The 16,051-nt window shown below is 41.1% G+C and overlaps 1 protein-coding gene and 1 long non-coding RNA gene across 2 annotated transcripts in view; both read left to right on the top strand.

The window, feature by feature from the left end:
* The window catches only part of LOC119892631 (Fc receptor-like protein 5), a 43,502-nt gene extending 35,700 nt beyond the window's left edge, over positions 1–7,802 (top strand). Inside the window, 3 exon segments of the mRNA XM_038704815.1 lie at positions 6,502–6,638; positions 7,186–7,446; positions 7,777–7,802. Coding sequence (XP_038560743.1) covers positions 6,502–6,638; positions 7,186–7,446; positions 7,777–7,802 — 424 coding nt within the window.
* Positions 7,803–13,677: 5,875 nt separating this feature from the next.
* Positions 13,678–15,355, top strand: LOC119899182. Its single transcript, XR_005443740.1, has 3 exons — positions 13,678–13,797; positions 13,909–14,130; positions 14,808–15,355. It is a non-coding gene; the product is annotated as an uncharacterized LOC119899182 (long non-coding RNA).
* The last annotated feature ends 696 nt before the right edge of the window (positions 15,356–16,051 follow it).

The raw sequence follows: 16,051 nt of genomic DNA, 5'->3' as shown, positions 1-16,051 counted from the left end.
GGGCTCTGAAGTGGACCCAGAACAACTCTCATCAGCTGTTAGCTGTAAACACTAGCAGGACTAAAGTTAGGGTGCGGCTGTGTTAAAACTATAACTTAGCACAACATCACTACGCTGTTATAACGTTATGCTTTATAAAATGTTACAAAATAGATATTAGATATGTCAGTCCAGTGACTGTTACCCGACAGCCGACCTGCCTCTCATTCTCCGGCGCTGGCAGTCACTCAGCCTGCAGAGTGAACGAAAGACTGAGGAGGACCCATGTGAGCGCTGAACGAGTCATTCATTCCTGCTGCACAGTAGGAGCTGTCAGGTGACAAATGAACGACTCAGACCCAGAGACCCACAGTTGAGAGTCGTGAACTAATCAATTCTGTTTCCTGTGCTGACGGAGCCCATGCACCTCCCGTGTGACGAGTGAACGTAAGAGTCCAAGATCCTTCACACATGTGTGAAAATGAACGAATCAATGAGACAACCCGTTCCTCCCGAGTCATACACACGATTAGGTCTTATGAACGAAACGTTCTTTGAATGATACAACACTAACTGGAACAAGACTTAAGGGCTGAGACCAAGACCAGTTCCCCACATTACATGACACACAATGAAATGTGGAACGAGATCATAGGTACTCCTGAAATTTATCTGAAAGATCCACATTCCCATTAAAACACCCGCATACAAACACTAAAAGCTGAAATCAACAAAAGCATCTTTATTCAACACTCCTTTTCCATGCTTACTATAGCAGGGAGGGGGAACATATTTTTAAGTAGGATTATCGGTTGCATTTGAAGCAATACGTTTTTTTGTAGTACTTGAGACCAAGACCGGTCTCGAGTACTACAACACTACTCACTGCAAGATTCAGATGACATAACAAATGAAATAAATGTGTTGATTTGTCATTTTCCCTCCTTTTTTATATTTTAAACTCTAAAACACTGTTGGGATATGATGGTAATTATATTTTTTCAAACAATATCTTCTGTTTTTTTCAGAACCAGAGGTCAGGAAACTGGAGAGGATCCAGCTGCATTGTACAGCACAGTCAACAAAACCTAATGACCAAAACAGATATTGCATTTACAAATTTACAAATTAATTATATGCCCTAGAGAAACTTACTTTGTTATTTACACTGCATGGGTCTGCTTTTTAGAATATGTAAAGTGTTTTTGCATTCACCTTTAAATATAATTTGTCTGACTTTTGTAACATTTAGTCTTTTCATGTAACGTTTTATTAGTATTTGACCTGTATTTTAATTAAAATAAACAGATTTTTTTTTGAAAAATAGGTCTTATACAGTCAATAAGACTGCATCATGTGACTTTTTTCCACACTGATGCAGCACATCAATTTGAACCCATGGTGTGCATCCAAGCGATTCATCAAACTGTGTTTTCTTCTGTTCCTGTTTAGTTTAGCATCACTGACAGACCCTAAACTATGACCACATTTACGATAAGATTTCCTTAGATGGTCTTTGTTGGTGGTTGGATGTTTTGAAGTGCAGTGAAGTGAAGTTTGTTACACTCTCTTAAATAGATAGAAAGTTCATAGTTTGTGTGACGAAGTGGGTTTGCTCACCACTTGTCCCATACAGGCCATTTGGTTATTTATCATAGCTTGTGTAAAAGTGCACCACTTACGATCCCGGGTTGTTTGTGTTTGCATTATGTTACAGTCGACAGCAAAGTTAGTTTCAGTTCCATTTTATTAGTTTAAACATGGTTTAATTGTTTTCCTGTGTTAATACTTACAATTGTTTGTTCCTTTGTTCAGTTCCACCATGCAGGATAATTGTTTGGGGAAGGGCCGGCCTAAGCATTTCCTGTTTTATAGGAATAGGGTGGTCATGGATGACATTACCGGGCCAAACCAAGTAGAGGGTTTTCTTTCTTTATAGGAATGTTTCTTTTGGTTTTTTTTTGGGGGGGGGGGGGGGGGGCAGTGCTGTGAACACGTGCCTCTTGTTAGCGTTGCTACAAGTTTGATGCGTTATTTTTCTTAAGTCTTTTTGTTTGTTTGAATTGAATTATCCGTGAAAGTTTTGGCCTTTTGACATGCAAATACTAGAGACATCGCCTGGGGTTTGGTAAAGGGTCTGCAGAGACTCAATCAGACATGCATTGCTTAAGGACGCTGTAAAGGTGTCAACAGACACTTAGCAGGACAGCAAAAAGAAGTGTCCAATCCCTCTCCCTATAGGGTGCCTCAGGACATCAAAGTACCGGACTTCTGATCCCTTTTTCCCATAGAATGGCTGGGCCATAAAACACCACTCCTGTCTCTTCTTTTAGCTGATGCGCAAATGTCATAAGCCAGGAATGTGAAAGGGGTACTTAACAACTCTTTCCTTCTTGAGCAAAAACAATGTTTCATTATAAACTGTAATTCTCTTTAAATAATAATCCTTGCTAAGTTAGTAGTGGCGCTGCCTCTTAAGTTAGTAGTTATGTTACCTTGTTGTTGATATCTGTTGTTGATATTGTTGCTGAAAAGAATCTAAATAAGTTAATTTTGCAGTGTTTTAATTTTCAGCAAGGTTAATGACATTCTTTCATTTTATGCGTAACCAATGCTTGGTCACAATACTTTGACACTTCCTTTAGAAAAGATATGATAAAGAAATTTCATCCTATACTCTATTAATGTGCCAGCTTGAATTTTATGTTAACTAACCAAATTCCACAGCTCCTGAGCAAAGATTGTCTTTGGGTTAATCCAAGCTATCATCATGTAACCTGAGCTCCCCCAATTGGACAAAATAAGTATTACATGCCATCGTCTGAAATGATGAAATAGAACGTCTCGGGTTACGTATGTAACCCTTGTTCTCCGAGAAGGGGAACGAGACACTGCGTCGGTGACGGCACTATGGGAAAGCCTCTGGGCGTGGCAGGGCTGAAATCATGAAAAAACGAGATCAGTAACTCAGCTGCAGCTAAGCTGCTCGGGAGAAGGTTTTCTTCAACAAATGCTGAGTTTCTCTGACTCTTCCCCTCCTGCGGAGCCTGAAGCAGCGGTCTGACGCAGCGTTTCATTTCCTCATTCATACTGTCGATACCAAAACACAAACAGAACACATTCATTTGCAGAAGTTTTTGCAAACATCAAAGTCCCAGTTAGATATAGGTTCCGTACCCAAACATGATCTTCAACATGACCACTTTTATGATCAATCTGTCATCAATGTAAGGACTGAGACAGCGACATTGTGGATTCATCCTCAGCACAGATAAAATCTATACGGGCTACTCTGTCCTTCTGTGTATCACTGTGACTCTGTGGACATTAAGGCAGCAACAGTTACACTGAAACATTTAGTGGCCTACACTACTGCAGTAATCACTGTTTCAATCAAACTAATCTATATGCCTGTAGCCTAACTGATCAATGAACAATCATTTGTCATGTTTAGGGCTGTCCCTAAAGCTAAACTGAGGCTTATTTTTGACCTCTCTCTCTCCCCCCTCTCTCCCTCCCTCCCTCCTGCCATTCACCGGTCTTGTGCAGAGTTTTACGTGCATGCCGTGCTGCCGACAACTGCATGCGCGTCGCGGTTCCTCGCGGGTCTAAAAACGATATAATATTCTTTGTGCGGTTCATCAACGGTGATAAATTATCCAAAAGTCCCACGACAACTCGGCACAACACCAGTGAAGCTGGGGCTCCATCTTTTCAGCAAGTGTTCCTCTTCTGCCACCACAAACATACAAGCTACGCCTACACATGACGACCCAGGGTAATTTTGGATTTATCTACGCACTTTAAAAACATTTATTGAAAGTGTTTTTCTTTACACATGTTTAGTTAAAGCATCAAACATTGAAATGTATATTGTAATTGGCTGTATATTAACTTATTGTCAGAAAACTGGTGGTTCTATGTAAAATTAAACGTTGACACTAACATATAGACAAAATTGCATGTTTCGCTGCGAAGCTTTGAATCAGGCTCCACCCATAGAAGCATTGTATCTAAATGTGAAATGAGCATAATTTTTTTACATAAAATAGGCTGGACGTCTAAAACATTACAGTCAGTTTGAACAGAGACACATTTTCAACTGCAAATGACCAAAATTATTATTACTGGGTCGGACTAATCATAGGTCCATGACTAAACTGTGTCTTATCTATATTTTCATCTTCAGTTATTGCCAGTGGTATTTTGTCCCTGTCAGGTTACAGGTGAATAAATATAATTAAAACCCAATGCAACATTACAGAAATTCAAGTCTGGTAAATGATGAATACGCAGACTACGCTGAATAAAAAGTATTATTGTTAACTAAGTGACTCCTTTCATCCTGTGATTTAAGAGAAACATCATGGTCCACGTTTTGAGCATCACTGGGTTAAAATAGAGGCTTGTTTACCTGTTGCCATGGTGAATCGTCCTATCAGATCTCCATTGATGATGCTTTTTTAAATTCCCCCTGCACACACGCTTCCATCATGTGTGCAGGGACCCTGGATCAGCTATCAGCTATATCTGATGTTATGGGGAAGGCCTTCAGTCAGCAGCCATACCACAAAGTGAATTTATTTTTTAAATTAGACGGATTTGATGACTTGATCTTTAAAAACTGATAGCTAGTCAACAATAGTTATGTCTGTGCCATCATCCCCTCCATGAGACTTCAGAGTTAGGGTGTATGATCTCCAACAAATATTTAATACAAGGTTTTAGTGAGCAAAAAGTAAATAAATGCTCCTCCGATTCCCCCCTAATGTCCTTTTCTATGTCTTAAATGAATGGACCGAAGCTGTTGCACCAACATTGATAAATATTCCTATTGTATCAATAAAAACTGAAACACCTGATAAAATACGTTATTCTTTTTCAGTTCTAGTTACAGAGATACGTTTTTGTGACACTGCTTATCCAGGATAGCTGTTCCCAAAAACACGCTGGTACCTTGATCCTCTTTGTCTTACAGGATATTACATAGAACCTACACAAGTTGTCCAGTCTTGTGCCATGGAGAGCCGACAGTCTACAGGTTTTCTCCCCTCTGCCTCTAAAAGTCTTTAAAATGACATGAAAACCTGTAGACTGTTAATTCTCCATGGCAAAGGGTTTGACTCCCAATGCAGTTTTGTACATGTGCAGTAGTTCAGTTAAGTTTTACAAAAATAAATATATGAAAATAAGTTTGTTCTCTGATGTTTTGAATCTGATTTTGGTTTCTGATGTCATCTGTTTTTCAGTGGTACAGAGTCAGAATGGCTGGGGAGTGACTTACACTCCAACTCAGATCTGTGCCTTAAAAGGATCAACAGTGGACATAAAATGTACCTACACATATCCATCCAGCTTAAATAATCATGATACCAAAGTTCAGGAAACATTCTGGTTTACGAAAGAGAGTAATAAAGTTTATGTGGATCTGAAAACGGACCCAGAATATTAAGGTCGTGTGGAGTATATTTGTCAGAACAAACGCTGCACTCTGAGAATCACAGACCTGAGAGAGAGCGACTCAGCTGAGTACAAGTTCAGGTTCATAACAAACCAAGAACTTGGGAAATATACTGGTTTACTTGGAGTCACTCTGTCTGTCACAGGTAACATTTTCATTTAAATAGTTTTTGTTCCAAAGGATCAATATCAAGCAATCAGTGCTGTAAATGTTTCATGAAGAAAATCTAGGCTCAAAGGTCCAGTTACTAAATGAAGTTTTGTCACAGGTAGCATTTTCATCTGAATATTTATCAGTTTAGTTTCAAGTTTTCAACATCTTATGAAGGTTACTTGCATCTGTGTGCTTGTATGTGTTGACAGTTAGAAAGGCAGCTTTTCCTGTGCTGTACGAGGATATGAGAAGTCCCGCTCTCCTTCAGTGTGTGAGTTTACATCCAGTCTTCCACTGACATGACACCATCTGGTGGAGTAGTGTAACTAATGCTGTATCATGAATATATGTGTCTTTAATGGGTGACAGTAATTGTGTGTGTGTTTGTGCAGTTTAGTTCACTCAAGCTTTTTGTTTTAATTTTTAAGCACTAGTTCCACAACAATTTGAATGAGGGATACTTTCCTCACAAAATAATTATTAGCAAATAGTTAGTAAATATAAAAGAAAAAAAGGAAATCATCTTTTACTATAAAGGTGTGTAATTGGTTCAGGAAACACCAGAAGAAACACAAAGTCTTCAGAATTTTTGTGACCACAGCAACTCTGGGCAGCAGCAATAATCAAACATCTAAAAGAAAATGGAAATGTAATCTGTTTTTCTTTCTTTAATTTCTTCCTGAATAAATGATTCTCTTTAGGATTGAACTATCAACAACAAAAGACTGTTTTACAAAAACATTTTAAAGTTAATGTATGTTAATATCTCCTGCAGATGCTCCAAAGTTTCCCTCTGTGTCAGCGAGTCCCTCTGGTGATTTAGTGGAGGGCAGTTCAGTAAATCTGACTTGTAGCTGTGATGCTAAGCCAGCAGCTAACTATATCTGGTACAAGAGGACTAAAAATCCAGACCATGAAGATCTCAGTAAAGAATCACAGCTTGTCTTCAGCTCCATCCAGTCCTCTGACTCTGGAGAGTATTACTGTGCAGCTGAGAACCAGCTGGGGAGGAAGACAACTGAATACATCTTTATTAATGTGAAATGTGAGTGAAACACAGGTTTAATGCTATTGAGAGATTAAATACACTCTAAAAATATCATCACAGTATAACATCATGTCAAGTGAACTTCTGGGATATCAATCTGTCCAATTAGGAAGCATATTAAGTAATTGTGAATCACCTGTTTTTGGAGCGGCAACAGCAAGACAACCCCCCAAAAATGAATGGTTTTGCACGTGGTGGCCGCAGACAGTTGTTCTCTCCTTACCCTTCCTGACTGATTGTTCTTTAGTTTTGCATTTTGTTAGCGTCCTCGTCACTACTGGTTGCATGACGCAATATGCAGCCCATTCAAGTTGCACAGGTAGTCCAGCTCCTCCAGGGTGGCACGTCCATATGTGCCATAGGAAGTGCAAAACTAAATCTCTGGAGTATCCCTTTAACTCGACAACGAAAAGATTTTACCTGCCTGCTTCAAGTTTTCTGCTGTAATTCACTGAGCAGCTTCAGTACATTTAGACCACGATCAACTTTCCACATCCTGCCAAATATGCATCAACTTATGATAATCTATATTCATGTAATACAGATGCTCCAAAGCTTCCCTCTGTGTCAGTGAGTCCCTCTGCTGAGATAGTGGAGGGCAGTTCAGTGACTCTGACCTGCAGCAGTGATGCTAACCCAGCAGCTAATTATACCTGGTACAAGGAGAATGAAGACTCACCAAAAGCATCAGGACAGAACTTCACCATCACTGACTTCAGAGCTGAACACAGTGGGAATTATTACTGTGAAGCCCAGAACAGAAGAGGACGTCATAACTCCACCTTACATCTGATAGTTGTGGCAGGTAAGTTTTTCACTTCACTTACACATGTACTCATCACACATCTTAATGAAAAGTGGGGAGATTAAGGGGTGCAATTAAATGAGGCCCTATGTGAGTTAAACCGTCCATGTGACACTTCTAGATTCCTGGATCTCTGCAATAAACTTGATGAGAACAACGTTATCATAAGCAGTCTAAGGTTAAAATCAAGGGCAACTGGACTTAGTTGAAGATACTAGAAGGTAGGGAAACTCAGCTGTTTAACCTCTGTGGGGTCGTTTGCCAAGATGATCGATACTGCTGGTTCTTAGTGCTCCTGGCATTTGTAATAACAGTCATTATGGTCATTAGAGTCACCTGAGGCCAAGTCTGAATGACCATCGTTGGCATCCTCACCTGAGGCCAAAAGTGAACGTTTGTTAAGTTTCCTGGGAAGGGATGAAAGGACAGCATTGTAAATGGGGGACAAGTGGTGTCGCAGACCCCCTCCACTGTTAAGCGACGGCTTCTCAACCCGGGTGTAAATGAATATCTTCACACCTCTTTCAAACCGACCATCCTCTCTGTCTAAAATGTGCACTTTTATCCTTCAGATGTAGGTAAACTGCTGGGATCTGTCCTGAGGATTTGGCCCTTCAGTGTTGAGCCATGCGTTTGTGTAGCGGTTGTTTAGTTTCCTCAATATATCTTGTCACAAGATCTCTGACGTAATTGCTGACGTAATCTGCACTCTGCGCATGCGTTGGCGTCTGTAGCCACCTGTCGGAAGCTCCGTCTTGAACCGGACTCTTATCCAGTTTTAATCCACTTTTTTCGTTACATTTTTTATATCCTTTATTTAACTTAACTTTATTTAAGTTTTACGTGGGTTAAGGATTTTAGTCATCCGACATGGATTTTAAGCTAGATGACCGTAAAAACGCGATCAACGCTACTGATCGCAACAAAGCTCCGGTGACTATGCAAGCCGAGATAACTCTGCCCCTTGAGGACTGCTCACTCCTTAAGAAAGCGAACAAGAAGATTGCTGACCTTATGGAAGACATCCGACGACTTTCAGAGGAACTCAAAGAGAAAGATTCCCTGCTGACTGGCTTTATGGATGTGGCTTCAGTACAAGCCAAACAGATTGTTTCTCTTAGCACAACCGCTAACATCCAGGACACCGTGTTATGGGACCCCTCTAGCCTTCCCAGGCTTTCCTCCTGCTCGACTCCGAAGCATCAGTCAACCTGGGCTGAAGTGGTGGTCCGTGGCTTTAAGAGAGGCTCGGATGGGGCTGCCTCTCCTCCACACATCGGCCTCTCCAACCGCTATGCAGCCTTGTCTAACGACACTCCGGTCCATCCAGCGGATTCACCTGCGGCTTCGAGTCTCCCTGATACGGATCTCTTTCGGCGCACAGTGCCTGCCGACACTGTTGCATCTCCTCCACCGGCTACATCTCCTGCACTGGGCCGCCGGTCTGCCGCCGGACCTGATCGGCGGCCGTCATCCCGGTCAAAAACCTCCGCTTCCCGACGTAGGATCCTGAAGGAGGCTGTGCTCAGACGCTCCGGAGCCGTCTCTACCCTGCACCGTCGGGTAGCCCTTCTCTCAGGTCTGTTACTGCTACTCCAACACAACACTCGGCAGCTCACACACTCCATCCTCAGTCCGCACGCAGTGTTGAACCAGATTCTGCTCAGTCCTGCTCTGGAACCCCACAACCGGCATCTCCTCGTCCCCTTTTCTCCCCAACCACACTAATAATTGGTGACTCCATAACCAGAAACATCCGTTTCTTTAACGCTACCACTCACTGCTTCCCCGGTGCCACCACGGCTGACATTTTAAAAACACTCCAGGACCTAATGCCGTCGCTCCCGTCCTCCATCACAAGAGTGATAGTCCATGTCGGAACAAATGACACAGCTCTTCGGCAGTCTGAGCTGACAAAATCAGATTTTAACCGTCTTCTTAACTTTTTAAAGCAGTGCGGAAAGTCCGTTTTTATCTCTGGTCCCATTCCCACAGTTGGTCGCGGTGCTGGCCGCTTCAGTAGACTCCTTGGCCTCCACGACTGGCTCCAGTCCGCCTGCAGGGCTCACCGTGTGTTTTATGTGGATAATTTTAATATTTTCTGGCAAAGAATGTCTCTTTTTAAGACAGACGGACTTCACCCAAACAAACGGGGCTCAGAAATGTTAGCTGCGCACATACAGCATGTGGTGCGGTCCACACGTGACTTACGTGAATGACTAATCATTCATGCAGCACACCTGGACACACCACCGCTCACTGAACAGATCTCTGCCTCACTGCCACAAACAACTGTCTCCACCTGCTGGCATGTAAAGCCGTCTGCTCCCAGCGCTGTTCCACAGACTTCTATTCCTGTCATCATCACGCATAGACCAGTAAACCGAAATGTGCACATCCCACACAGAAATATTAGTAATCTCTTAAGGATTAGGACAACTGCACCAACTCCAGCACCCAGAACAAACTCATTTAAAATGGCTCTCTTCAATGTGAGATCACTTTCAAGTAAGACTTTTATCTTAAATGATTTTATCTTGTCTGCAAATCTAGATTTTATGTTTTTAACTGAATCCTGGTTGCAAATGAATGACTATAGCCAGCTAGCTGAACTGTGTCCGCCTCAATATGATTGCTTTAGTCAACCGAGGGTCAGTGGTCGTGGTGGTAGGCTAGTAAGCGTGTATAGGAAAAATTTTAAATGTCATCAAGTACGCTGTGATGAATTTAACTCCTTTGAAGTTCTCACTCTTAAACTTGGAGGGCTGCAACCTATCATATTTGTTATAATTTATCGCCCCCCAAAACCGCCTGGAGGATTTTTATCAGAACTTCCTGAATTTTTATCTACTCTGGTTTTAAATTATGACAGAATTGTTCTTTGTGGCGATTTTAATATTCATGTTGATGACCCCAACAATGTTAATGCAACTGACTTTTTAAATATGGCCACTTCTTTTAACTTCAAACAACATGTCAAAGGGCAAACACATAACCGTGGTCATACACTGGACTTGGTTTTTACCCTGGGTGTCAGCATTTCCTCTGTGGAATTAGTGGACATGACCATATCTGACCACAGATGTATTGTTTTTAGCTGCGATTCGCCTGTTACTCATGCCGCCTCACCAAGCTCCGTGTGTTGTCGCATCTTTAATGAACAAAGTGTTTCAAAGTTTTGCGCATTCTTTCAGAGCCAAAGCCAACACCTGTCTGATTCCAACACCAACAATCTGGTCGATCACTTCAATCATATCTGCTTGTCGTCACTAAATATTACTGCTCCTCTAAAGGTTAGGCCTACGTCTAAAGCTAGTAAGCAACCCTGGATAAATGACAGCATTCGCAGCCTAAAAAGGGAATGCAGGAAAGCAGAGCGCAGATGGAAAAAATCCAGTCTCCAAGTCCATTACCTCAGTCTGAAGGATTTATTAATTAACTACAATAAATGGTTAAGGATGCGAGAACACACTATTTTTCTGAACTCATTACTACACATAAACAATCCCAGGTTTCTGTTTAAGACTGTGGATCAGCTGGTAAACCCAACCCCTCCTTGTGCCTCAGCTGGAAGTAATGATGACTGTGAATTGTTTTTATCTTATTTTACCAATAAGGTGGTGTCAATCAGAGCCTCTATTACCCCCGTGGCCTCTTACTCAGAGGTTCCTCACCAGCAACAACAGAGTTTTAACCAGTTTTATCCCATCGACTTGTCTGAGCTTTTAAAAACATATCACAAATGAGAGTGTCCTCCAGCCCACTTGATATAATACCTACAAAATTTTACTAAAGTAATAGATTCTGTTGGGCCCCATTTGATCTCTGTTTTCAACAGCTCCCTATCTACTGGTTGTGTCCCTGATTATTTTAAAACGGCTTGCGTGAACCCACTTTTAAAGAAACCTGGTTTAGATCCCTCCCTCCCACAAATTTTAGACCAATTTCAAAACTGCCTTTTATTGCAAAGATTCTAGAAAGAATTGTGTCCAAACAGCTGCTCACTGTGCTGGAAAATAACAAAATATTTGAAAAGTTTCAGTCTGGTTTTAGGAAGTACCACAGCACTGAGACTGCCCTGCTTAAAGTCACCAATGACCTTTTAATGTCTGCTGATGAAGGTATGTGCTCAGTCCTGTACTCCTGGACCTTAGCGCTGCTTTTGACACCATTGATCACAACATCATGTTAGACAGACTGAGGCACTGGGTGGGGATCTCTGGTACTGCTCTAGAATGGTTTTCATCCTACCTGTCAAATAGGAAGTTTTGCGTGTCTGTAAACAACTATGTCTCTTCATTCTGTCCAGTTAAATATGGTGTGCCTCAGGGGTCGGTCTTAGGACCCATTTTGTTTTCCTTGTATCTGCTTCCCCTTGGACATATTATCCATAAACATGGCATTTCTTTTCATATTTATGCTGATGACACACAAATATACTTGCCCGTCAGATCCACAGACCCTGGAATGCTGAGTTCACTTAACAACTGCCTTTGTGAAGTTAAAAAATGGATGTCAAATAATTTCCTCCAGCTGAACTCAGACAAAACAGAAATCCTGGTCATCGGGTCTCAGCAGATGGCAAATCAAATACTGCCATCTGCTGGTTCCCTAGTAAATCACATTAAGCCTGTGGCAAAGAACCTTGGTGTTTGGTTTGATAGTAATTTAAATTTCGAGCAGCACACCACAAAGCTTGTTCAATCATGTTTTTATCAACTTAGAAATATAGCTAAAATTCGATCTATGTTAACTTTTAAGGACACCGAGACCATTTTACACGCCTTCATCTCATCACGCCTGGATTATTGCAACAGCCTTTTCACCTGTTTAACCCAAAAATCTATTGATCGACTCCAGACTGTCCAGAACTCAGCTGCCAGGCTTTTAACCAGAACAAAGAAATATGACCACATTACTCCTATTTTAGCTTCATTACACTGGCTCCCAGTATGTTTTAGAATTGACTTTAAAATTCTATTGATCACTTTTAAAGCTCTTCATGGCCTCTCGCCTTGTTATATTTCTGACCTTTTAGTCCCATACGCACCAGCACGTACCTTGAGATCCTCGGGCAGAGGTTGTTGTCTGTTCCAGAGTCTCGACTGAAAACTAAAGGGGACAGAGCGTTTGCTGTCAGGGCCCCGAGGCTCTGGAACAGCCTGCCCGAGGAAATCAGGTCGGCTGAGTCAGTGAACTCTTTTAAGTCCCTTCTTAAAACATACTTTTATAGGAGAGCTTTTCCCGATCTTATTTGACTTTATTTTATCCCTTTTATTTTATTGTATTTTACTAATTTTATATTAAATTTTCATGCTCTTATCTTTTTTTTGTATTATTCTTTACACATGTTAAAGCACTTTGTAACTTGTTTTTGAAAAGTGCTCTACAAATAAGGATTATTATTATTATTATTATATATACAGATCTGTGCATTGCTCACTGCATTGGACCGCATACACTAGATTGCTTTTCTCGTGTTTGGGTGTGCGGTCTTTAGGGTGAACCAGAATCTGTCTTAGCGTGTTCTTGGGTTAAGAAACACAGGGATGTGGTGTTCGCTGAAAATCCTCCTGAGTTTCTCTGATATTCCAGACACACGAATGGAATCACAATGTTGTTGCGTTAGATCTTCTTTTCCGTATCCCCTGTAGTGTTGGTGTTCTTCCTCGATCTTGTGGCTGTTTTCCCCTGTTTTAGTTCTTATAGGAGCCGAGACACATTGTACAAAAGGGCTGGGTGAAGTGGAATACAGTTCAGAGTAATTGAGCTTTGCACTGCCTTATTTGAAACTCCCAGTTGTTTGCACCTCACCTGCAACATTTGCACTAAAATACCAAACAAACAGGCAAAGTGAATTTCAAGTCAGAAAAATACTGCAGCTTTGTTCGCACTAGTTGTTGTTCTTTTCACAAAAATTAGGAAAGCTAAAGTCATTGATTCAAGCTGTCAAAATGAGGCAGATTTTCATTTAGAGGAGAGATTTGAGATGATGCCAGGGTGTCCAGATTTAGCCATGCACATGTGATTGAGAGAAGGTCATAGGACAGACCAGGGAGACAGTAAAGGGGTTAAATCTTCCTGCTGGCCAGGGAGAGCTTGGGGATACAGGAGGACATTGTGTAATGTAATGTGTCTTTTAAGATGGCAAAAGATCTTTCAAAAGAACATACATGTGCAAAGAAAAATATTTTTGTTATATCACGCTATGTGGCCAAACATCTGAACACACTCAAATGAGTCATTTTGTCTTATTCCAGTGTTCCCAGGAGTATGGAAATCAGCAGTCTTTGGAACAACATCTGCTGTTTTCCTGGCTATCATATGGCTCTCTGTCCTCCTACTGATAGGGTGAGTAGATTTGTTTTACTGATGCATTTTACATTGAATACCAGAGTCTTGTTAGCAGCCAGGTTGGCAGATGAATTATTATTTCCTTGGTTTTTAATTCATTCTAACCAGGAAAAAGAGATCCTCCAAGCAATCATCTGAGCCTGGAGATAGACCAGACGACAGGGAACAGGATGACCTTCATTATGCCAGTTTCCACTTCTCCAATAACCAGACAGATGCTGTCTACTCCAACATCATACCAGCTGTCCCCCGAAGACACAAGGAAGAGGAGGAGGAAGAAGTTGTTGAGTACGCTGCCGTCCAATTTGACAGTGCCAGTACTGCCCCAAGGTGAGCAGCTCCTCTCACAGGAACATTATCCTCACTAAAACCTCAACATGGCATGCAGTTAATGGAGCTGATGATCAAGTATTTCATTTTAACACTTTCATTCCTGTTGCATTTGCTTGTTTTCTTTACATTTTCATTATCACTGTTTGTATTTGTGAAGGAATTTAAGGGTACTATGACCCAGGTTTCCGCAGGTCATGATAGGGTCAATTGCTGAGCTAAAGGAAGCCAAAGGTGACAGCCAGGGCCTCTCCAAAACTGTAGGCCAGACTCTGTCTCTCCTCTCTGCCTGCTTGTCGGCTGACTGATGCAGCTGAGTTGATAAGGATGCACTGTTATACATCTGTTAGGTAACCCAAGGTCAAGATTATCTTTATGTTGTTTCATTACAGACTGACTGGCTATGTAGAAAAGGACACTTATTTGGACACTTAGTGAATCTGTGTAGGTCTAGGAAGGATAAATATCAGACAGGAAGTACCCTTCAGATTTGGTGTTGGCATTTCATGTGTTCACACGTTGTGTGCTGGCACTGCATCTCCTCGGCCGAGTCTCATTAAACCATGCTGTGTAAGCCTTCATCAGTCTCTTGAAACGTCTTCATCACACCTGAACCTGGCTCACAATATTTTCACAACAGTTTGAGTTAATACTATATCTTTATCTTTTTTTCTCAGGACCAGAAGTCAGGAAACTGTGGAGGATCCAGCTGCATTGTACAGTACAGTCAACAAAAGTGCTGAACACAACCGGAACGTCTAATCTGTGCTTTCTGTCATTTTTAAATGTGCTAGGCTCTAGGGATGGCAAAGTTAGTCTGTGGTTGGTTGGGCTGTCAACTGGTCCACCACTTTGGTCCAGAGTCCAGACTGAAATAGTTCAACAACTATTTGATGGATTGCCATAAAAGTTTTTACTGACATTTATGGTTCCCAGAGGATGCATCCTACTGACTTTGGTGATCCCGACTTTAACCCTGCACCAGAACCAGGGTGTCATTTTGTGACATATCTTGACAACTATTGGATGTGTTATTTGCTTCTTTGGTTTATGACCAAATAGCTGAAAAACTAATTCCCAGCATCCTCAGCTGTACTTTCTGTTTAGTGCTGATTAACAAATGTTAGAAACGAACACAACTAACATGGTGAATATGATAAACATTATACCTGCTAAACAAAACTAGAACCCACTTGTAAAACCATGTCTCCATAATGCTAGTGATAAAAAACTCTGCAGGATACATTTTAACCTTATTAAAGATTAATTTAGACCTAGCAAACATTTTCCTAATTCTTCTACAGTATAGCTTCAGACATACTTTATCTCTGTAGTACTGTATCAGATATCTAATAGGAGGTAAGCCTGTAATTAATATTTTTTGTTTAATTGTAGTATAAAAGTTGCTATTTAAAAGCTCATTGGGAGAAAGAGAAAGAGGAGAGAGGAACATGATTTAGGTAATCTAGTTGTAATTTCCTTCTGTTGTCACTAGATTGTAGTCAAGAGCCATATTTTAGATCCCATAATGTGCACGTCTCTCTTATCTGTGTAAACAGTTTATTTTCACCACATTGTTACTTTCCTCTTTTTTTTTTACCAGTTCCATTATTACAGTTTTTAATTTCGGTGATTATTTCCGGTTATTTCCGCTCCATTATATTACATCTCATTACAGTTGTCTGTCTTGCTTCCTTTTTAATTCCTTGTTATTGTGGTCCATCTCCTTTGTTCTGTAATGTTTTGTTTTGCCTAAAATAAAAACATGAAATGCTCACAAGTCATATCTACACTGAGGCCACAAAATGGGAGTACATATTGCTTCATTTTAAGAGGTTACAAGCAAAACAGGCAGGCGCACAATGGACTGGACACTAACATGCTGGAGTTTCAGTCCAGCAGGAGAAGCTTAACAAAGTGA

The sequence above is a fragment of the Micropterus salmoides genome, unplaced genomic scaffold, assembly GCF_014851395.1.
Source record: "Micropterus salmoides isolate LMB-PRFRI ecotype aquatic unplaced genomic scaffold, ASM1485139v1 Ms_hic_scaffold_1, whole genome shotgun sequence".
In the NCBI taxonomy this organism is placed as follows: Eukaryota; Metazoa; Chordata; class Actinopteri; order Centrarchiformes; family Centrarchidae; genus Micropterus; species Micropterus salmoides.
This window is presented reverse-complemented; position numbering and strand designations above follow the sequence as displayed.